General features: G+C 44.8%; 1 protein-coding gene across 2 annotated transcripts in view; it reads right to left on the reverse strand.

Moving 5' to 3' along the window:
* Positions 1-23,695, reverse strand: part of KCNJ6 (potassium channel, inwardly rectifying subfamily J, member 6) — a 322,995-nt gene that overhangs the window by 86,208 nt on the left and 213,092 nt on the right. For both annotated transcript variants that reach the window (XM_011954009.1, XM_011954011.1), the window contains exon 3: positions 16,153-17,073. In XM_011954009.1, the coding sequence (XP_011809399.1) occupies positions 16,153-17,073 (921 nt within the window). The remainder of the gene's footprint in view (positions 1-16,152; positions 17,074-23,695) is intronic.

Here is a 23,695-nt window from a genome sequence, read left to right on the forward strand (position 1 = left end):
CTTTTCTGCACTGCTTTTTCCCCATTTTTGTGGTTTTATCTGCCTTTGGTCTTTGATGATGGTGATGTACTGATGGGGTTTTGGTGTGGGTGTCATTTCTGTTTGTTAGTTTTCCTTCTAACAGTCAGGACCCTCAGCTGCAGGTCTGTTGGAGTTTGCTTGAGGTCTATTCCAGACCCTGTTTGCCTGGGTATTAGTAGCAGAGGCTGCAGAAGATAAAATATTGCTGAATAGCGAGTGTTGCTGTTTGATTCTTGCCCTGGAAGCTTCATCTCAGAGGTGTCCCCATCTGTGTGAGGTGTGAGGTGTCAGTCTGCAACTAGTGGCGGATGTCTCCCAGTTAGGCTACTCAGGGGTCAGGCACCCACTTGAGCAGGCAGTCGGTCCATTCTCAGATCTTAACCTCCGTGCTGGGAGAACCACTGCTCTCTTCAAAGCTGTCAGACAGGGACATTTAAATCTGCAGAGGTTTCTGCTGCTTTTTGTTTAGCTATTCCCTGTCCCCAGAGGTGGAGTTTACACAGGCAGGCAGGCAGGTCTCCTTGAGCTGTGGTTGGCTCCATCCAATTTGAGCTTCCCAGCGGCTTTGTTTACCTCCTTAAGCCTCAGCAATGGTGGGTGCCCCTCCCCCAGCCTCGATGCTGCCTTACAGTTAGATCTCAGACTGCTGTGCTAGCAATAAGGGAGGCTCCATGGGCGTGGGACCCTCTGGGCCAGGTGTGGAATATAATCTCCTGGTGTGCCGTTTGCTAAGACCCTTGGTAAAGCGCAGTATTATTTTCCAGTTGTTGTGTGTCTCAGTTTCCCTTGGCTAGGAAAAGGAATTCCCTTCCCCCTTGTGCTTCCAGGTGAGGCAATGCCTTGCCCTGCTTCAGCTCTCGCCAGTTGGGCTGCACCCGCTGACCAGCACCGACTGTCAGACACACCCCAGTGAGATGAACCCAGTACCTCAGTTGAAAATGCAGAAATCACTGGTCTTCTGTGTCGCTCTTGCTGGGAGCTGGAGGCTGGAGCTGTTCCTCGCTTGGCTAATGTTTTTGTATATTTAGTAGAGATGGGGTTTCACCATGTTGGCCAGGCTGGTCTCAAACTCCTGGGCTCAAACCATCCTCCTGCCTTGGCCTCCCAAAGTGCTGAGGTTTCAGATGTGAGCCATGGCACCTGTCTAATTTTGCCATTTTAAAATAGTTTAAAAAAAAATCCAAAGTGAAGAATAATACTTTATGACACGTGAAAATGATATGTGTCCATAAACTCAATTTATGGCAGAATTAGCTGTTGTGATGGAGACTATCCACAAACCCTGAAATATTTACAATCTGGCCCTTTACAGGAAATGCTTTGCTTAATCTTTGCTTTAAAATACCAGTTCCGTAAGGGCAGGACTTTGTCCTTTTTATCTTTGCACAATGTCAGGCACATGGAAGGTTCTGGAAGGTCCTTGCCTATAGATTGAGTACACCTCAGCTTCGGCCCCCTTGCCTGTTGAGTTTTTACCTTTCAAAAGGCCTTTTGCATGGTTTTGGAGGCTCATCCTTCCCACTCCTCCTCCATTACTGCAGGGGGAAGGGTTACTTATGGATGGACCATTCTTTATTGATATGGATACCTCACGTTGATATTGATTAGAGACTTCTGGAAAGGGATCACCCTTCCCATGTTTTGATCTTCTGAGAGTTGGCTTGTTCCTCTGGCAGAGGGGAGGGGATTTGCCAGGGAAACCGGATAACATCCAAGGGCTTCCCTGAGCACATAATTAGGTGGCGTGAAAGCCTTGGGGCATGGCTGCTCTTGGAGTCCAATCTCCTGGCCCTGGAGAGTCTCCATTGGACTAGACCTACTTTAAAAAGGAGCACAGGGACATTCCTAGTTGGCAGAGTTTCTTAAATCTGGGGACAAGTTTGCTTTTTGGATGTCTGCTTTAAATTCTATGTATGTCAGATGGAGTTTATAAGATGTGTGGTGAATACTGGGTGAGAAGGGAACCTATAGAATACTCTTAGTAAAATGTGTCTTTAATTTTTACATTAAATGGCATGACAGCTTTCATAGGGAAGCCGGATGTTGCCCACAACTCCTGGGTAGAGCCCAGATTACATAGCGCCTGGTGGAAAGGAAACTCTTTAGAGGGTGTGAGACATATTTAGAAAGGCCACACCTTATTTTTAGAAAAGTCATTTATTTTTTTTCATCCTTTTTATTGAGCACTGAACATGTGCCAGATTGTGTTACTTTTTGGGAATAGAAAAAAAAAAAAAAGGCATCATCTTTATCCTCCAAAGTGTAGTCTGTTGAGGACACCCACATGTGGTCAGTCACCCATAAGACATCATGGAGATTTGCAGATACTCAGCAGAAGCAGAGAGGGAGGACTTTTGAGAAAGGTTCCATAGGCGTGGCATTTGCAGGGAGATTTGTGGGCAGGAGTTATTGGAAGGGTAATGGAAAAGGGTATCCTAGGCAGAGACGGTGTCACAGCACATGTGCAGGCCAGGACTGAAATAATCCATGGCATATTCAGGAATTTCTGCAGCTTATGGAGGTAGTGGGGCAAAGGACAGGACACCTGGAGAGGTGACATGTCTGTGATAGGCGAAGGTAGTTGGCCCCTGTTCTCGAGCTCCTCAGAAGCTACTGAGAGTATCTGAGCTGGAGAGTGAGGGGATGAGATTTTTATGTTACAAAGTTTATTCTGACAATGGTGAGGAAGGGAACTGCAAAAACGAGAGACTACATTTAGGGAGATCAGTATAGGAGCATGGTAATGGTCCAGCAGAAGGGCTTGGTGGCATGAACCAGGGCAGCAGCCAAGACCCTGAGAGGAAAGGATGTTTGGGTACTAGAGACTGGTACAAGATGGAATGGACAAGCTTAGCCAGGGCCACCTCATATGGTTGTGCAGGGTGTACACTGCACAGCTCACATCTAAGGCGCACAGCTGTATAGAGCTATTACACAGATTTCCCAGCAGATGGCAGTAGAGTGTCTTGAGGAGGGATGCCTTTTGCTCATTTGCATAAGAGAGCCTATGGTCTGGCAGCAGCCCCATGGGAATAGCTGGGCTGTGGAGCACGTGGGAGGGAAGAGCACAAGATGACGGCCAGGTTTCTGACCTGGGCACCTGGGAGACAAAGTTCCTTTCATCAAGATGTGTAATGCATGACAGGAAGCAAATCTGAGTTTAGGACACATTATATTTTAAGGACTTGAGAGCCACCCCGATGGAGACGCCCAGGAGAACACGGCTGCCTGGGTCTGTGGCTTAGGAGAGAGGCATGGGGCTGTGCCTGTGGAAACTATCTCTATACTGATGGAGTTGGTGCCCAGTGGCAGGAAGAGATTGGCTGGGAAAACGTGCAGAAGGGAAGCACTGAGGGCGCAGGACAGAGCCCTGGGGAACCACTCAGGTTGTAAATTGCAGGTAGAGGAAGGGAACCTTGAAGGAGACAGGGAGGAGGCGGTTGGAACTGGTTGCCTGGAGTTATTCCCATTGCCAGAAGATAGAGGCTTCAGGTTTGACCAAGACCAGGTTAACTTTTTTTTATGTGTGGCAATTTTAAGTGACTCAAGACTTTTTTTTCTATATGCTTAAGAGACCAGTCTGGTTTGTGACCACGTAGGAGATTTCACTCATTTATTTTCCATTCATTCTCTCTGTACCTATGTATTTATCCAGGGCCTACTATGGTCCAGGAAGTGCTCTGGGTACTGAGAGGATAGCAATGAGCAAGACAAGGCATTGCTCTCACGGAGCTTACATTCTAATTGGTAATAGAGATAAATTAATGATAATGTCAGCTGTCGATGAGTGCCACACAACGTGGTATAATGCACAGTGGTCAGAGAGCTAGTTTCTCTTGGGTGATCAGAGAAGACCTCCCTGAGCAAGATTTCTGTGCTCAGGACCGGAAACCCGTGTGGCTGCAACATGTCAGGTGGGAAAGAGGTTGGAGGTGAGAGCAGACAAGCAGGCAAGAGCCAGGCCAGAGGGATCTTAAAGGCCATGGAGTTTTCCAAGTGCAGTGAAAATCCACTGGAGGGTTTCAAGCAAGTTAGGTTATTTGCTCTGATTTCTGTCTTATTAAGGGTGCTCTGGGCCAGGCACGGTGGCTCATGCCTGTGATCCCAGCACTTTGGGAGGCCGAGGTGGGTGGATCACTTGAGGTCAGGAGTTCGAGACCAGCCTGGCCAACATGGTGAAACCCCGTCTCTACTAAAAATACAAAAATTAGCTGGGCGTGGTGGTGGGCTACTTGGGAGGCTGAGGCAGGAGAATCACTTGAACCTGGGAGGCGGAGGTTGTAGTGAGCCAAGATTGTGCCACTGCACTCTAGCCTGGATGACAATGAGACTTTGTCTCAAAAAAAAAAAAAAAAAAGTGCTCTGGCTGTTCTGTGCCAAGTGAACTTTGGCAGCGTGGTCATTAGCAGACCAGTTGAACGTCACTGCTTCCATATTATGACAACTTAATCTGGGATGATGGTCATAGAGACAGACATATTTTGGAAGTAATACCCATAGGACTTCCATGGTAAGGGACTGAGATGAATCTCCGATGACACTGTGGGTTTTGACTTGAGTCACTGTATGGTTCCTGATAACATTTATGGCCTTGGGGAAGATGAAGAGTGAAACAGACTCTAGAGGACTTGGGAAATCTCGAGCTTCTGCTTTGGCCACACTGGTTGTACAAGCTTGTTAGGCCAAGTATGCCTTAAAACTTTGAGTGCAGAGCTCAGGGGAGAGGTTAGTACTGAAGACAGAAATTTGGTGTCACATAGAAAAAGATGGCAAGTAAAGTCAAGGGCTGAAGTCGCTGAGAAGGAAAGTGAGGGATAGGACTCTGGTTGGAATAGGCTCTGAGGCATTTTGGGAAGAGGAGAATAGCTTGCAGAGGAGAATGGAAAGGCATCTTACTGAGGTAGGAGGGAAAGCAGTAGGGGAGTCATGAGTGCCAAGGAAGAAAGTACTGGAGAGGGAGGCTGTGGTCAAGTGCACCAATGATGTGGAGAGGCCAGGGAACACAGGAACAGTGGAGTGGTCTTTGGATCTGGCAGGATGGACGTTGTTGGTGAGTTTTGGTGGTGTGGTAGGAAGGGAAGCCTGTTTGAGATGGGAAGTAAGAAAGTGTGAAGGAGAGGACAGGCGATTCTTTCTAGAAGTCCTGAGGGAAAGAGAGCTGAGAAATGGGATAGTACTAGAAAGGGGCATGGCACCAAAAGAAGTATAGTTTTGTTTTTCTTTGTTTGTTCTCTGGGGTGGTGAATATCAAGGAATGTTTTGATGTTGATGGAAATAAAACTATTAGGAAAAATTGGTGATGGAGGAAAGAAAGAGGATGGTTCTAGTCTAAAAGTCTTTAAGTAAGCTGAAGAGATAGGATGCGGAGATGGTCCTTGATGGAACAGGGCTCCACAGCAACGGGGGGAAGAAAGAGGGAGAGGCCCAGGTGTGTGGCAGAAATGGTTGTGAGAAGATGCCAGTATTCAGTCTGATTGCTTCTATTTTCTCAACTAAGCATGAGACCAGGTTGCTATCTAAGGGGGAGGTGGTGTTGAAAGACTGAAGAGAGGGAAGAAAGTGGAAATCATGAGTTTGGTGAGTTGGACGACAAAAAGACTAAACATTTAAATTAAATTCATATTACATCTGTGGATTTCATTTCATCATCATAAGAGACCCTAGGGTGGGACATGTGACAGGTACCCCTGAAGGCAAGTGCACAAAACAGCTAACACCCTCCATGCCCCCTCTCCACTGGGCCACCACCTTCCTGGGTCATGGGTGCTCATTGTTCATGAGATGCTCCTTGTACCTGGTCACGTATGTGTCAGACTGCACTCAAGGACAGAAACGCCACTGTGCCATTCTACCTTTCAATGTGGCAGTGGAGGACACCTTGCCTGGCTGGCATGGGAACTCAAAGTGCTCACACTGAGCCTCTTCAATGTCGGGGATAAGAAATCCAGCCACAGATGAGGCTTTTGCTAATTCATCCACCAAACCCAGGATGTGCCTCCATGCAGCTGTATTGGAACCCAGCCCCGCCCTGCTCTGCTGGGCCTGATTTGTGGGTGGCCCCTCAAGTTGCCTTCCCTCTCATTGGTAGTCATGACCCATCTGTTGTTGGCTTAACAGATATGACCTTTCTTTTCCCCTAGCCTTGGGGGTATGGGGTGACACAGGGTCTGCAGGCCAGGCTGAACATGCTGAGGTCCCTTTGGGGGAACAAAAAGAAATTCTGCTGGAGGGACCAGGAAAATGCTTGGAAATCTCTCTTGACTCATCTGCGTCAGACCTCATGAATCTTTAACATCATCTAGGGGGATCATGAACCAGCAGCATTTTTGTTCCCCTGAGGTTGTACACCTTTTCCAACTTTGAGGAAACAAAGTACATATTACTGAGTATGTTAAGCAAACAAAACCCTGTTCTTTATCACTACTTTAGCTTTCCAAGTTGTATTAAACATACTTAATTTTGGGCCAATGTGAATGGAGCCTTAATCTATTTTAAACTCAGTCTCTACAGTCTAGCCATCTCAGCAATCCGCTATTGTACATTCTCCTCTAATCCCATTACTCATCAAGCCCTCCATTATCCGTCTGCTTTCACAGATTTCTATTAATATTTACACTATATAAAACATGCTTGAGGAAATGTAAAAGGAAATGTATTTACTTAGCAGATGCATAATTAAAATCTTTCTAGGATGGCCTCAGTATGAGTCGTCGTCGTCGTCATCATCATCTTCACCATCTTCTCCAAAAAGGGTCTTGTTGAATCTTTTACAGTGGAATGGAAACCCCAGCAGAGCTTAATTAGGCTGATCAAAGCCTATATCTTTTTATTATAGTGCTTTCTGGCAGGGAATTCAGAGTCAAAATTGATTTTTGCCTTTCAGTGTTAAACTTTTTTTTTTTTTTTTTCCCCTCCCTTAAGGGTGTGTCAGCTGGTTGGTTGGTTGCACTTTGGGTTATACTTGGCATGGCACCAGGGCATTTTGGATGGGGTTAACCCGGAGCTTCAACTGGCACAGTCACCTGATAACACTGAATTGGGTAGAACTGGAGGGTGGGAGCCTCTAGGCTGCCCTTTCAAGGGACTCAATGCCAACTGTTATGCAAGACTAGATCATCCCTGCCTGCCTCCTGCAGTCAGGCAAGGGGAGCCTGGTGGAGAAGCCATGGCCTGTAATCAAGAAATTATATATCATTGAGTCATAGTTGTCGGTGCACTGATGAACTCTAATCAATAACCACTACCTTGGAGCCCCTCAAACATGCCGTAGGATTTGTGTAGGCTCCTCTAGAGGGACACTGGAGCAGATAGACCGGGGAGAGGGCAGCCCTGAGACTGCATCCTGGCTTTATCACTTCACCAGCTGAGTGACCTTGGCCAAATTACTGTCTTCCCAACCCCCACCCAAGAGCCAACTTCCTCATTTGTTAAATAGGAATGGTACCCACATTTCAGAATTGCTTTGAAGATTTAAAATAATCCATGCAAAACATCTAATAAGGTAATTGGCATCCATTAGGCATGAAATGAATGATAGCTATGAGAACAGTATGATTCACAGAATCGTAGTGTCACTCTCTTGATTGATTGAGCACCTACTACACGTTGGGCTCCACAATGAAGGACGTGCATGATTATCTCGTGGAATCTTTTTGTAGGTACAAGAATCATTCCCATTTTTCAGAATGGGAAAAAAGAATTTTTGTGAAGGTAAGGAATGTGATATGCTCAAGCACAGGGATAGTCAAGAGTGGAGACAGAATTTGAATTCAGTGTGTCTGATCTCAGTCTTCACCAGTGAAGAAAGAATTTAAAGCCTGGAGGAGAAGTTCTGCAAAGTAGCCAGCTACAGATTCATTTCCTGGCAAGTCTAGGATGCTTGGCAGTATACAATGGCCAACTTGTCAAAATGTTAATGTGACATTTTATATCAGGCGAGATAGGCTAGATTTTACCTTGGTGACAACCCAAATTTCAGTGGCTTAACCCAACATAAGGTTATTTCTCAGTCATGCTGTATATCACATGGGACTTGGCTTGGGTCCACTCTTCAAAGCCAGTCAAGGGTCAGGAGGACAGAAGCTTCTCTGTGACATGTGCTTCCACGAGAGCCTTAGAAGTGGGAAGGGAACACACTTTGGCTTGTAAAGTTTCCACCAGAGGGATACTCACCTCTTAATGTTTCTATTGATGGGACCACTGGTTGCATAGCCCTGTTCAACAAGAATAGGGAAATGCAATCTAATATGTGTCTGAAAGGATGAAAGCTGGGAATTTTTGGTGAGCACTCTAATGACTACCACACATTTCTAAACCTAACTCACAAAAAATTTTCAACTCAGCTTACTGGTTTTCAAAACTATGAGGTGATCTGTGGTAGACTGAAATTGTTGCCCTCAATGATTTATTCCAAGCTCCTGTGAAAAAATTACGTTTCCCCATTTTATTGACATCAGGCACTGCCGTATGACTTGCTATGACTAATAAATTATGAGCAGAAGCGAGTGTTTGGCCACGTCTCTTGTTTTTCCCTGACATAAGAACGGTGTGTCTTATGTAGGGGCTGCTCCTTCAGTCTGCATCTTGGAGAAAACAGGCTGTAAACACAGCTGCTGCCGCCATGTAGTGTGAATGAGAAATAAACAGCTGTTTTCAGCCTTTGGGGTTGTTTGTTACAGCAGCATAACTTAGCCAAAGCAGACTGATGCAGTATCTATCATTCTTTCTATGTAAACAGAATAATGAAATTGGCTACACAGAAACTCACCTTTACTGTCCACTTTGTTGAAGTATAGCCGTACTTTAAAGCAGACGTATCTATAAGAACTAACCATGAAAGTGAATATTATTTGGTTGAGTTAACAGCACAGAAATGCATTTTCTAACTTGGAACATCAGCTGATACTTCAGAATTCTTATGAAAAATGTAGAAGAGGAAATGGGAATATAGAAATCATATTGTTTTCAAATGTAAACAATTAGTCTTGTTCTCACTGAACAGTTGCCTTGGAAGACCTGGGAGTAATCTACATTCATGTCAACTTTTGGCAGAAATTGGAATGATGAGACGTTACTATCTATAGGAATGCAAAGTCCTTTCTGACTGAGTCCAGTGATTCTCATTAATTCAGATCCCATTGATTTGTCATTCATGGCAGGTAGCCGGGGCAGAGGCCAGGCTGGCTTTTACCCTTGCATTGTGCTTGCACACTGTGTGGCTTGGTGCTCACAGGTTAACACTCGCTGCTTTGACTTTTCAGAGTGGTTTTAGAGGGGAGTCATTTGTCATTCTATCACGGCACTAACTGCAAGGTCCCTGGGGACAGTGAAGGTGCTCGCTGGGACTGGGCCTCCCGACTGCCTGTTCTCCTGTCCCTGCAAAGCTTTACTCTTGTCTTTCGCCTGTGTGGTCTATAGAGGGAGAAATGATCTGCTCTAATGGAATTCAGGGGGTTGGAAGGTTATCCGTGAGTAGGTACCATTATTGTTCCCATTTTAGAGTTGAAGAAATGGAGACAGAGGTTACGTAAGGCAGGGAAGGGAGCAACTGCAGCTTGAACCCAGGAAGGCCTGATGTTGTAAATGACACAAAGGGGTACAGATGAGCTGAGCTGTAGCCGAGAGAGGTTAATCTGGAAAAAGAAGCTTACCAAGTAATTAATATAACAAACAAGGTTATAAGTGGGTGGGTGTGCCACTGTGGAGCAAGGGCATGATTGACTGGAGAAGCCGCACCTCAGGCTGCTTAGTGGTTTAGTAAGTGCATGTGTGTATATGTGTATTTGTGTGTGTATGTGTATACACGTGTATATTTGTGCATGTGTGGGCATGTGTGCATACCTGTGTGTATGTGTATTTGTGTGTGCATGTGTATGTGTATTTGCATGTGCATGCGTGTATACCTGTGTATGTGTATTTGTGCATGTGTATGCACATGTGTGTATGTGTGTAGGAGTGTGTGTGTGAATAATTTACATAGCCTTCCTCAGTGATCCTCTTCCGGTCATTTGAAATTGTTGAGAAAAACTGCTTTGCTGGCAACCTGCTGTCCATACTTGTATTACCGAATACCCTAGGAAACAATAAAACTCTGTTTGTTTAAGGATATGCTAATTAGAGGCTCCACACGATTTGACATTCATCTCCTAATTTGGATGATGCTGTTCCTTTGCAAGATGAGTATTGACTTTAGAGTTTGGGTCTGAGCTAAATTTAGATGCTAGTCCAATTTTGTCCTAATGCTTTGAATTCCACATTGTATATATTGGGAGATCATCACTCACTTCTATTGAGCATCTAATTTAGTGGCTTCTCATGGCCCATTTGGAGAAGGAAGAACAATGGATTTTCTGGTACTGGTGAACAATGAACAATTTTTGCTTTTTTCAGTCACAGTAATATATGGTGACCTTGACTCCTTGTCTTCTAAAGTATGGGAAATGTTTAGTGGAGTTATAATGCTAGGTTTCTTACAGTAGCCTGCCTTTTGGAAGGAGTGGTAGAAAAGTTAAGACTCTATGTGTGCACCGGAGCATCCAAAATCTGACTGTTAAGACATTTGGTGAACCAGAACAGTGTCCCCAAGCTGTGGAGGATTACAGAGAGTTTACCATATTTGGGGAGCAGTTGTCACCAGTTTTTACCCAGCCAGCCAATGATACTACTGGGATATATTATATTGAGATAGACATTTTGGAAGGAAGCCCTGAATAAATGAGTTAAACTTAATGCTCAAAAAGAAAGGAGAACTGGATTTCTTGACTTATGGGTGGCAGATTTTGACCTATGAAAAATATATTCATATATCTTTAAATTGAAAAAATCACTCCTTATAGAGATTTTCCGGGAAGATGCCTCTATGAAGAGTTTCACCCAAGTTCTTAGCATTTCAGAGCTCACCAATTAACTCTTTTCCCAGGCTGGGTGGTTGGGGTTATAACTCTTAAGAGAAAAATGGCTTGGCAATGGAGGGATCAGCAGTAAACTATCAAAAGGAGAAAAATGAGATTTGAAAAATTTAGTGGCTGTGAAATATCATTACTAGAAACAGTTTAAGAGCATGGTGATGCTTACCCTCAGCAGTCTTATCTTTTCAAAGGCTGCAATCTCATATTCTCCCCTGCTAGACTAGATTGGCATTTTGATTACAGTAAAGAAAAATGTGCTTGGAAATCAGACCTGACAGAACATCATGTTCTTCCAGGGGTATTTTTGTAGACAATGCTTATTTAATTTTGATTTCAGAATTGTTTTGTGGTACATCTCATTCTGATATATGGTTGTTTAAAATTCATGTCAATGTCTTTGTAATTTAAAAATGAACTGATGACATTTGGAAACAGAAGAACCTTAAAGGAAAAGAAGAACTAATGGTGAGAGAAAAGAAAAGAGGGCACATTGATACCAGTCATCTGCACATGAAATATTAGTCGTCGGCCAGGCGCGGTAGCTCACGCCTGTAATCCCAGCACTTTGGGAGGCCGAGGTGGGTGGATCAACTGAGGTGGGGAGTTCCACACCAGCCTGACCAACATGGAGAAATCCCGTCTCTACTAAAAATACAAAATTAGCCGGGCGTGGTGGTGGCGCCTGTAATCCCAGCTACTTGGGAGGCTGAGGCAGGAGAATCGCTTGAACCCGGGAGGCGGAGGTTGCAGTGAGCTGAGATTGTGCCACTGCACTCCAGCCGGGGCAACAAGAGCGAAACCCCATCTGAAAAAAAAAAAGAAATATCAGTTGTCTTTTCTGGGTGCATTTCTCTGCCAAATCATGAATCAGCAGCACTCATGGTGCAAAGGGCACTGAACACGGAGTTCCTGGCAACACCATCGATGGCTGTGGCTTTCAAGGTCCTGCCCTGCTAGTGGCTATTTGACCTTAGCCAAGTCACGGGTCTTGTTGGGGTTCCATTTCTTCATCTGTAAAATGGGCAAAGATTCCCTTCAACTCAAAAATTTTATGATCTGTGATGTGATTTATATGACTAAATTCTCTGCCTGGGAATAACTCTACTAGCGACAGAACTGAGCTTTTCTATGGTGAAGGATGGCTTGCCTTCACCTATTTCCAGTGAACCCTGGCTGTCCTTGGTAACTCCCAGATGGCGACTTCTGATTAATCAGCTCTGCCTCCTTGTCTATAAAGTGCTCTCTGGTGTGTTTCATCCTCCACTTTCCCCAGTATTCTATGCAGTATTTAAATCTTTCAGAAGTTACCTTCTTTAAGAAAAACTTATCAGAAAAAAAAAAAGAGATAGAAGAACTCACAGATTAAGAGGCTTACAAGATATCTCAACCAATCACCGTGTGTTAACCTTATTTGGATCCTGATTCGAACAAGCTGATTGTAAATTAAAAAAAAAATTGTGACATTTACAAGACAATTGGAAGTTTGAACACTCGGTAGATGTTGGATCTTAATTTATTGGTCATTATTTTAGGTGTCATAATGGCATGATAGCTACATTTTAAAAAGAGTCCTTGTCTTTTAGGGGCACATACTGAAATATTTGCCGATGAAATGATGTGATTCTGGTGGGCAGCCAGTGAGTGGGGATACAGAGGAAGCAAGTTTGACCCTGAATTGATAATCACTGGAGCAGAAGGATGGGGACACGGGGGGTTAGTGATACTACTGGGTCTGTTTTTGTGTAAGTCTGATAGGTTCCATCAAAAGAAGTGTAAAATAACCAAAAGGCTTAACGGGGACTTATCCTTGCGGGCACGTTTGCCGAGGTGTAGGCAAATGCTGCCTCCTGCAGTTGCATAATCGCTGGGGGTAAATGTGGAAGTTCGTCAATCAGCAAGGCCGTAGTGGGGGCTGACTGGCAGCAAGCCCAGCGCTGCGTGGCTGTCATCTTGCCTCGAGGCCCATTTGCCCTCTATAAATAACACTCTATATGAATGCTTTACTATTTTAACACACATGGGCCACAGCTGCTGAGCACGTTTGTTTACGTAGCTATGAAACCTTCTGTAAACACCACTATCTCAAAATCGCCCATGTATCAGGAACATGAGCGGCCCCCTTTAAAAATATATCTGCAGATGAGACACGGCCAACTCCTAGATGTCTGAGTGGCTGGCGTCAGAATTTTCCAGGGTTTGATTCATTTTCAAAAATAGAACCACATGACTGGAAGGTTCTTAAAGGTCACCTGGCATGTCCCTCTGACTTGAGGCAGGACCGGGCCAAAGCCATTCCTAAGGGATGCAGGGCCGTTCTACATGAGTGTGGGTCCATCTTTTGTGCAGTCCCTTCAGGGCCATGAAAGGGGGGTTCACTTCCAGCCTTCAAGGAGCCCACTTTCATTTTCTAAAAATGGAACCTGACCCTGCAATGCGGCTGGCGTTGAAAGGCAGTGCATCCACAGAGCACCACTCGCCTGCACCGGGCCTGAGCTCCCAGCAGACGGAAGGACCCAGGTGGCCTCCTGCGGGATAACTCAGGTCTCCGGAAAACACCACGTTAGCATCATCCTGTGCCCAGGACGCCTGCTTCCTATCAGGGAAGAGGGCACCGCGTGAAGGTGGCCACGTGGGCCTCCCCCGCTCCCTGGAAGAGGCCTGCTCGTGGAGGCCACTGAGCACAGCAGGTTAAGGTCAACTGCGACGTTTTTGAAAGAAGTGATGAGCGCAGGGGAAACTGTTTTGTGTTAGCTTGCTATTATCATGGCTCCTGATTTCCAGTCCAGCACTACGATGAATAATTAGATCCCTGTGAATTTGTTTTCCTCGAGTGTGCATTTGGTCCACATTTTTTTTTCCTGTGGTTTTGAGAGATTGAAGCATTTTTCTCCCCTAAGGGCCTGTTTAATGCCCATAAATCCTAATTGAGCTTTTCATTCACAAACAGTATCCTGCTGAAACGTAAGAGATCAGCTGTACTAGGGGTACTGAGTTGTACGATTCCCCTGAGGAAAAGACCAAGACACATTCAGTTTCCAGACACCTCCAGAACTTTCTAGAACCGCCCCCTCTCCAAGTCTAGAAATTAGAAAACGATTTTTTAAAAGAAAATAAGTAGGATTTGCCTTTTTCCAGGGAGCGGGGTGAACATTTGGATTGGTTTTGCTGGTAATTACTCAGATTTCTCTTGAAAGCTGTGGAAAGGCCATAGGGTGCTCAGAGGCAAGTATCACTGTTAATTACCAAGAAAACCATATTCCTCCCTTTGGAAAGGCTCACTCATTACCAGCTGTCATCAGAAAGACAGGGCCTGCCCCAGGGAGAATTCCGACTCAGGGACATTACAAAGATAATTTGCTTATTCCAGATTCATTTATTTTACAGAGATTGGGCTTTGGTTTGAGGGAACACAAAGCTTAACTCCCACAATGTAAAGCTCAGATTAGCATCAGTAACCAGAGGGTACATCTCCAGTGGTTTTTGCTTCTTGAGCTTGGAGACACTGCCCTCTCTCACGTCCTCTTGGGGGAATTTATGGTGAAAAGCGAAAAGAAAAACTGCATCCTGAGTGGTCAGTAGATAGTGTCAGAGGCTGTAGCTCTGTGGCCGCTAGGGGGATCCAGAGTCCCTGTGCTCAGCTGAGGTTGGGGAAGTTTCTGGTCTGTAGGAAAGTGACAGCTCCCTGTTTGAATTATTTCTCCTCCCTCCTCCCCAGCCTCTCCTCCTCCCCACCTGCCTCTCTCCTCCCCTTGTCTTCCTCTCCTTTCTCCTCCCCTGCCTTTCATTCTCCTCCCTCCTCCCCTCCCTTCTACTTCTTCCTCCCTCCTCCCCTCCACCTAACTATTGCCTCACAAATGCACCCCCAAATCAGGCTCAAGGTACAGCTCCTGTTAACACCTGGAGCACTTATGTCTTATTTCGCAACAGTGACTTTTGTTATTCTTCAAAGCTACTTTCCCATTAGGTTCCTGCGCCTTTTGTTCTATGGAAAGGCGACCGCTCTTACCATTGAACTCCATGCAAAGCCCTCTACTCACGTTTTCACTGTTTGCTGCATTTGGAAACCCTATAGCAAAAGTTTCACACCACCACCGTAAGAGAAATTTGTTAGAGGTTGTGACCTTGCCTGTTGGGTACAGGGAGGTAGAAACATGGGACCAGTGACTTTTCCCTAAAAGGGATCACGGGATTAAGTTACTTGTCACAGGTTGATGAAGAACATGGGGCCAGCCTGCTGGTCATGCAATTTCAGACAATATAAACCACCCGAATCTCAAGCTGAAGACTTAAAAGCACAAAAGGGCTGATGGTATCAGGAAAAAGGACCCCAAAGACACTATTACTACCTCAAAGAACAATAAAGGCCTTAATGAATTAGGGTTCTGGTTTATACTTTACCTGTGAGGCACTATGGTTATCTTGAGTCATAGCTGATGGCTCTGTTTTGGGGGATGTTACATACAAACATGGGCAGAACCTGCTTTGCTGTTGGGATGTGTAATGTGCAAATTTCAGATATGAGCAAAGACGTCAGTAAAAACAGACCATTTTCTCTATTTCCTGAACAGATCATCTTCCCTAAAACATCCCAGTGATAAGCCATTAACAGCAAGAGGTCTGGCGGGATTAAGATAAATGGATCTTCAACTTTTTTCTTTTCTGCTAGAGTTACTTACTTTCTGCAACTTTATACTTACTAGGGGCTCAGCAGGTCACGTGTGGAGAGATACTAGGCACTCACTTCATACAAAAGAAAAACCAATGCTATAGGCCTTATAAATGACTTTCAAAGAATGGGTGAAATTGCATTTTTATTAAAGCAGTTTGTCAGGCTTCCTTTGAAAGACTTAACTTCTTCCTCCTAACTTGGTAATAAATAACCTCAAGTATTTAAACTAGCAATGTTTTAAGGCCATTTAAAACGTGCTTTAGAGACAGATCAGATTTTAACTTAGGTAAATATTTGGAGACAAAATATATTACATGGTGATTTTTCATTGTTCATTAATTTATTTTCCAAAGGGCTTTTAAAAACTAAATGGTTAGGCTTCTTGACAGATATATTTCAGGTGAGATACGTAGGCATACTATGTCATGAAGCAAGGGGATGTTGTCAATATTGCATGAGGTTCAGTATTCTAGATCTTGTAATAGATAAGAACATAAGGTCCAGTTTAAAATGAGCATCTATCCCACAGCCATCCCAGGATAGAACACATCTTACCTGTGGCTTCCACCATTCCTTCTAGGATGACCACAATTTCCAGTTCCTCTTTGGGCAGCTGGGCTTTGGAGATCTCCCAGAAAGGACTCTGTTGGTTAATCTCATGGCTAATGATCAGCGGTGACACCAGAAACAGACGGTCATCCCCCGTGTAATACCCTACGTTGATATCCGTCTGATTCAATGGGATGAACTCCCCCTCCGAGGTCTGTTTGGATTTGATCAACTTGGCTCTGATGGAAGCCTCCACAATGTGGGAATTCCTAAGGTCCCCTACCCGGAACATCAGGCACAGTTTCCCATCCCGCATGGAGATCACTGCATGGGTGGAAAAGACCAGGGTCTCTGCCCTCTTCTTGGGTTGAGAGATTTTTACAAACATGCATCCCACCATGAATGCATTGACAATGGACCCCAACACAGATTGGATTAAGAGGAGAATAATTCCCTCTGGGCATTTATCTGTGATGACCCGGTAGCCATAACCAATGGTGGTTTCTGTCTCTATTGAGAATAAAAAAGCAGAGACGAACCCGTTGAGGTTGGTAACACAAGGAGTCCAGGAGGGGTCCTCTATGTGGTCCATATCTCCCCGGATGTACGCGATCAACCACCAGATCATTCCAAAAAAGAGCCAGGTCACTGTGTAAACCATGACGAAAATCAACAGGTTGAATCTCCACTTCAGGTCGACTAAGGTGGTGAAGATATCAGTCAGGTAGCGATAGGTCTCCCTCACGTTGCCATGATGAACGTTGCATTTTCCATCTTTCCTCACGTACCTCTGGATTTTCCTTTTGGTCCGGTCTCGGCTGATGTGTCTCGGCAGGTCATCCCTGGCCTGCTTAGGCAACTTTGGCTGGTGAATGGCCACTGGGCTCTCGACATCCTGATCCATGGAGTCGCCCTCCAGGACATTAGCTGGTGGTTTGGAGAAAAGAAAAGAAACACTGAATGAAAGGCTGGCTCTTTGAGGACAATGGAACGGCACACTTTGTATGGGCTGGTGAAACCAAATACCATTTGTGTAGCTATAAACAAAGTAGACAAAGCCATTTTTATTCCACACCATCTGGATAGGCCTCTAGTTGACTTGGACTTCTGTGCTCTTCGATCTAGTTTGTGTAAGTACTTCACCATCCTGCCCACCAGGATGGAGCTTATTGCTGCAAAATTGTGTCCCTGCCAGCAGGTTCTACTGAGTCAGCTCTTACAGAGGGATGCCTCCCAACTCTATCTGAGATGCTGTGGCACGGGAGAGGCAGTAAGCTCAGAATGAAGGAGTCCTCTTTAGATTCAGACAGTCTTAGCTCTACTACTTAGCAACTCTTAGTGGGCTCTTAGCCATGATATCTGTTATGGACTGTATTGTGTCCCCATCAAATCCATATAGGGCTTGAGCCCCAACCCCTAAGGTGACTATATTTGGAGATAAGGCCTTTAAGGAGATAGTTAAAGGTTAAATGAGACTATAAGGTTGGGGCTCCAATCTAGTAGAACTGGTGTCCTTACGAGAAGGGGAAGAGATACCGGGGTGCACATAAACAGAGGGAAAGCCATATGAGACACAAGGAGAAGGTGGCCATCTGCAAGCCAAGGAGAGAGGGCTCCCAGAAACTAACCCTGCCAACACCTTGATCTTGGACTCCCGCCTCCAGAACAATGAGAAAATAAATGTCCGTTGTTTAAGCCACCCAGTCTGTGATACTCTATTATGGCAGCCTGAACTGACTTACAACACACTATCCAAATTCGTAAGCCTCAGTTTCCTCACTTACAAAATGACCATGATACCCAACTCACAGTGTTGTCATAAGGTTAAACAAAACCATGCATGTGTTCTGTGCCTGCATGTAACAGACTTGCAATCAATTTTTTTTGTAATAAATTTTTCTCTTGTCACTTTCCTTATGTTTAGGGCAAGCATCTTGAACAAGCTCTTCGAACTATTGGCCAAATTTTAGGGTTTAAAAAACATTTCTGGTTTTTGTTGGTAAGTATGCATGCATTGTACTTTAATGGCTGATTCAATGCCAAGGTAAATAAAAAAGGGTGGGGAAATGTTCTGTCTCTCTGTGCTTACAAATTTGATTTGGTTTCTGCCTCCTCCACCTTCAACATCTGTCATTTTAGCTTGTGGTTATTTTCCTTCTTGTAAAAAAGTTTTAAAATTACTATTTTTTTTTTTAGAGATAGGGTCTCACTCTGTCACCCAGGCTGGAATGTAGTGGCACCATCATAGCTCACTGCAGTCTCGATCTCCTGGGTTCAAGTGATCCTCCCACCTCAGCCTCCTGAGTAGGCACAGGAGGCACAGGCTTATGCCACTATGCCTGGCCAATTATTTTTATTTTCATGGAGATGGGGGGGGTCTCACTATATTGCTCAGGCTGGTCTTGAACTCCTGATCTCAAGTCATCCTCACACCTTGGCCTCCCAAAACGCTGGAATTACAAGTATGAGGCACCATGTCTGGTTACGTTCTTTCTTATGGCTTTCACGATTAACACATTGGTTCACTCATTAGTTAATAATGCATTAGGAAAGCTCTCCTAAAACTTGAGGGCAGGGGAATTTTGGAACTGGTTCTGCTGTTTAAAAACATATAATCCACTTACAAAATTATTTATTTGGCCAGTAATACTAAAGTCTTCTGAAAGTTTGGTAAGAAATTTCTTCCTCCAGACTTAAATTCTGTGTCCTTTGACTCTGCCATGTGTTTCCTTTGTGGAATTCTGTTTTTATCTTGGTTAAAGGAGAACTGTCGTCTGTCAACAAACCATCATTTATCTGGATGAGAACATAGCCAGAGATGGGATTTGAGTGCCACCAACCTAACTTCTGAGTTAACCTTGCTCACGGATGATCAGTTGCCTTAAAAGTCAGTCCCCTGGATCTGTTTTTATGTTTCAGCCTCAGGAAGAGACAGCATCTGTTCTGCAGAGCCCACTCTCCAGTCTGACAGCTTTGACTTTCAGATGATCGCCCTCAATAGTCCTTCACTGATAATAAGAAAAGTCCTTCATTTGTAAGAAAATTTGCTTTTTTCCCTTTCTTAGAACAAATACCAGGACAGATGTCGATGGGAGGCTGTTGAGGTTGGGAGGGCTGAAGGTGGGTTGGGTGTGTGGATGGACGGACAGGCCATGTCCTGCTCACTGGAGATGGGGTGGGTGTATGGATGGAGGGACAGGCCATGTCCTACTCACTGGAGGTGGGTTGGGTGTGTGGAGGGAGGCAGGGGCCATGTCCTGCTCACTGGAGATGGGGTGGGTGTATGGATGGAGGCAGAAGACATGTCCTGCTCACTGGAGGTGGGTTGGGATGTGTGGAGGGAGGCAGAGGCCATGTCCTGCTCACTGCCACTACCCCCTACATGGCAGGGTATTCTTGTCCTTGAATGGTCAACTCCGAGCTCTCACTGCTAATTTTTTTGTGCTGAGTGGAAGTGTCTAAATATGACTTTATATGGAACGGTGTCTGGGCTCAAACTCTGCCTGGCTGGGGAGACCTTGTCTGCAGAGCCCTGTGGAGGCTTCAGCAGGCCTGGTGTATATCCCACGTTGGCCGCTGGGAGGCTGCCCAACTGTGCAAAGCCACCCTAAGCTCTTGTCTTTCTGAGTCCTTAAGTGGAAGAAGAGGCTTTGTCAAATTAGCTGATTCTCAAGTCTTCAGTGATACTTCATACTTTAAAACTGTTATGAAGGAAATTTATTCCTGCCTCCCCCACTTCCCCAATTTGTAGGCTTTATCCTTTTTCTGACTAAACTGCAAACCCCCAGCTCCAGGCAATTGTCTTGACCCCTGGAAGAACCTGTCTTGAAAGGTTAATGAATGAGTAGTGATCAGTGCTCTGGAAAGTCTGGGGGGATATCTGTTGCTTCCCTAAGATCCAGTTTCTCACCAGGGCTGGACCACATTTCCCATCCTCTTTGCATTGAGGATTGGCCATGGTGATTGGGTCTTGGCCCATCTGGAAATGAGTGTGTCTTCCTGGGCCATTGTCCTAAATAGTGGATGTGTCCCCTCCTCATGCCTCTGCCCCTTCTGTGGGGCACAATGAAGTCAAGAGGTGAAGGGGCCTGGGTCCCAAGTCATGGGTGGAGAGCTGCTATCTGTCTAGAAACAAGGAAAGCAATGATTGTGTTTGACCCATTATATATTTTGCATCTGTTTTCAAATTGGGCCTTATCTCTAATATTATGGGCAGAAATAGATGACACCTATAAGCAGAAGAGTGGTCGGGGGAATGGTTGTGGGAAAGAGAAAAGGAAGCTGAAGATGAATGTTTGGGTTTAGTGTTTGGGGTTAATTAAATGCTTGTGTTTGGTATTAGGGGGAAAATGTAATGCAATGCTATTTCATTGCCTTTAAAAACCAACAAAAAAACTGCATGTTCTCACTCATAGATGGGAATTGAACAATGAGAACACCTGGACACAGGGCAGGGTACATCACACACTGGGGCCTGTTGGGGGCCGGGGGGCTGGGGGAGGGATAGCATTAAGGGAAATACCTAATGGAAACGACAAGTTGATGGGTGCAGCAAACCAACATGGCACATGTATACCTATGTAACAAACCTGCACGTTGTGCACATGTACCCTAGATCTTAAAGTATAATAATAATAAAATGCAGTAACAATGGGAAACAAAAATTTAAAAACAAACAGAAAAAGCCAGGGAGGTAGTGTGTTTGGAAGGTGGCTCCAGTGGGTGCCTCACAGGTGAGGCTGTGGGTGCAGGCCAGGCGCATTCATGGGGAGATGGGGAGGGAAGGCTGGGCCTTGCATCATGGCAGCTGGTGGGATGAACAGGCATGGAGTTGAGAGAAACCAAAAAAGCCAAGGAAATGTGAGAGTTCTGGGAGAGAAGAGCCTGAAGGAGGAGCCCCAAGGGGCCAGGAAGGGCACAGTCGGAGAGGAGGAGAGGGTGTGGGGCATGGGGTGGATGAGAGCGAGAGAGGGGCCAGGGCCTCGGGGCTGTGTCCAGAGTCATCACAGGGAATAGGGCTAGGGAGAGAGGACGAGTACAAGTCTGAGCAGGGAGTGGTGGCTCAGCACTCATGGGCACGCATGTGGATGTTGCAGGGTAAATATAAAAGGAAATGATGATCACGTTTTGTAACCTTTCTTTCTTGGAATCTCAGGTATGAGTTGGAGTGGGGGATCTAAATCACATCTCCAGGAGCATTTTGAGCTGCTCTGTAGGGCAAGTTGCAGCTGTGGTTGGGAAAGCAGACATTTCTCCCATATTCCTGCACAGCTGATGACACAGGCAAGTTCTTACCACCAAAGATAATGTAGAGGGGGTACACCCTCTGCTAACCGTGTAAATGCTGCACAAATGTGCAAAGGGATCCAAGGAATGGCGCTGGGAACGTTGACGATTTACTTGACTTTGAGAGGAGCTTTTCAGGATTTTGGCTCACAGTAAATGTGGGCCTATGTGAAGGTCAGTTTTTCTCCTCCTCTCTTTTCTTTCAGAAAAATTATCAATTTACATGGAACTAGCTAAGGTCCAAAATAGCCTCATATTGAAATTTAATCTGAAAGAATTAATAACAAATGACAGAGCCACAGCTGGGCGGAGCCTTGTCCTCCGAATCAGTGGGACAGCTGATTGCAATTCAGGTACAGCTCTTGTTGCAGGGAAGGCTGCCCTGGTGGCCCTGGTCTGTAGGAGATGTTTCTTACATTTCAAATTATATATGAATTTTGCAGGTGAAACTTCCAGTATCCAAGAAAACGTTCCAAAAGTACTTTGAGACTTTAATGTCATGGGGAAAACCTAGTTGAGAAAAACAGGATAGATCTCAAATGTACCTGGAAAGTCAAAGATTGGAAGGAAATACACCAGATGTGAATGTTAATAGGGCAATTTTGGGTGGCGGGTTTATGGGTACTTTTAATTTTCTTGTTAAACATTTTTCAAATTTTCTAGAATAAATTTATATTACTTTTATAATTAAAAAAACAAATTGCCAAACAACACATCGAGACACTCTTTTGATATCTGATTTAAGAAAGGTATCTTAAATTTAAGATACCTTTAAAGTGTCTTGATGTGTTGTTTGGCAACTTAGAGTGGTGGTCGATCAACCTCCCCAACAGCACTTGGATTTTCCTGTTGAGAAGGGGGGACTGAGAGACAGGACTAGCTGGATTTCCTAGGCTGACTAAGAATCCCTAAGCCTAGCTGGGAAGGTGACCACATCCACATTTAAACATGGGGCTTGCAACTTGGCTCACACCTGGCCAATCGGGTAGTAAAGAGAGCTCACTAAAATGCTAATCAGGCTAAAACAGGAGGTAAAGAAATACCCAATCATCTATTGCCTGAGAGCACAGGGGGAGGGACAATGATTGGGATATAAACCCAGGCATTCAAGTTGGCAATGGCTGCCCTCTTTGGGTCCTTCCCTTTGTATGGGAGCTCTGTTTTCACTCTATTAAATCTTGAGACTGAAAAAAAAAAATGTATCACACAAAGAGTTAAATAATGATAAAGCACTTCATCTAAACGTATCCCATCCCATGTAGCTGACAATTTAGAAACTGAGACATTTGCTTAACCTGAATCCAAGAAAATCATAACTAAACCCTATAGGGTCCTTGTTGGGGGTATGAAGACGGAAAAGCGAGAATGTATGCAAGTTTGAGGCGACTTGAGGAGTGGGCCCTATAGGACAAGTCGAGTCAGCTATCCCTGTAACCGTCCAGGGGACTTTGAAGGAGGAGGGCATCCGGGAGGCCTGGGGGCTGGAGGGGCTGTCACAGTGAGCTAAGAAGAAAGGGACAGATGTCATCTTTCTCTTGGATTTAACCAAGTGTCAGTTGTTCGGGCAGTGCCCTTAGTGACACAGAAGTGTGGTTTCTTCCTCATCAAAAATCACCCCCAACTTACAGAAGGGAGAAAACATTTTCTAGTCATACATCTGATAAGGGATTAGGATCCAGAATATATAAAGAACTCTTACACCTTAACAAAAAAATAACCCGTTCAGAAATGGGCAAAGGACTTGAATAGACATCTCTCCAAAGAAGATATCCAAATGGCCAATAAGCAAATGGAAAGATATTCTTCATCACTAGTCATTAGAAAAATGCAAATCAAAGCCATAATGAGATACCACTTCACATCTATTAAATAGTTATTATTTTAAAAAAAGAAAATAGCAAGTGTTGGCGGAATGTAGAGAAATTGGAATGCTGGTATATCACTGGTGGGAGTGTAAAATGGTACAGCTGCTAAGAAAAACAGTATGTTAGTCCCTCAAAAAGTTAAACATAGAACTACCATGTAATCCAGCAATTGCACTTCTAGGAAACCCAAAGGGATTAAAAGCAGGGACTCAAACAGATACTTGCACACCAGTGTTCATACTAGCATTATCCATAGCAGTGAAATGGTGACTACAAGTGTTACATCAAGAAATGAATGGCTGGCCGGGCGCAGTGGCTCAAGCCTGTAATGCCAGCACTTTGGGAGGCCCAGACGGGCGGATCACGAGGTCAGGAGATCGAGACCATCCTGGCTAACA

Source organism: Colobus angolensis, unplaced genomic scaffold (assembly GCF_000951035.1).
Source record: "Colobus angolensis palliatus isolate OR3802 unplaced genomic scaffold, Cang.pa_1.0 Scaffold38, whole genome shotgun sequence".
NCBI lineage: Eukaryota > Metazoa > Chordata > Mammalia > Primates > Cercopithecidae > Colobus > Colobus angolensis.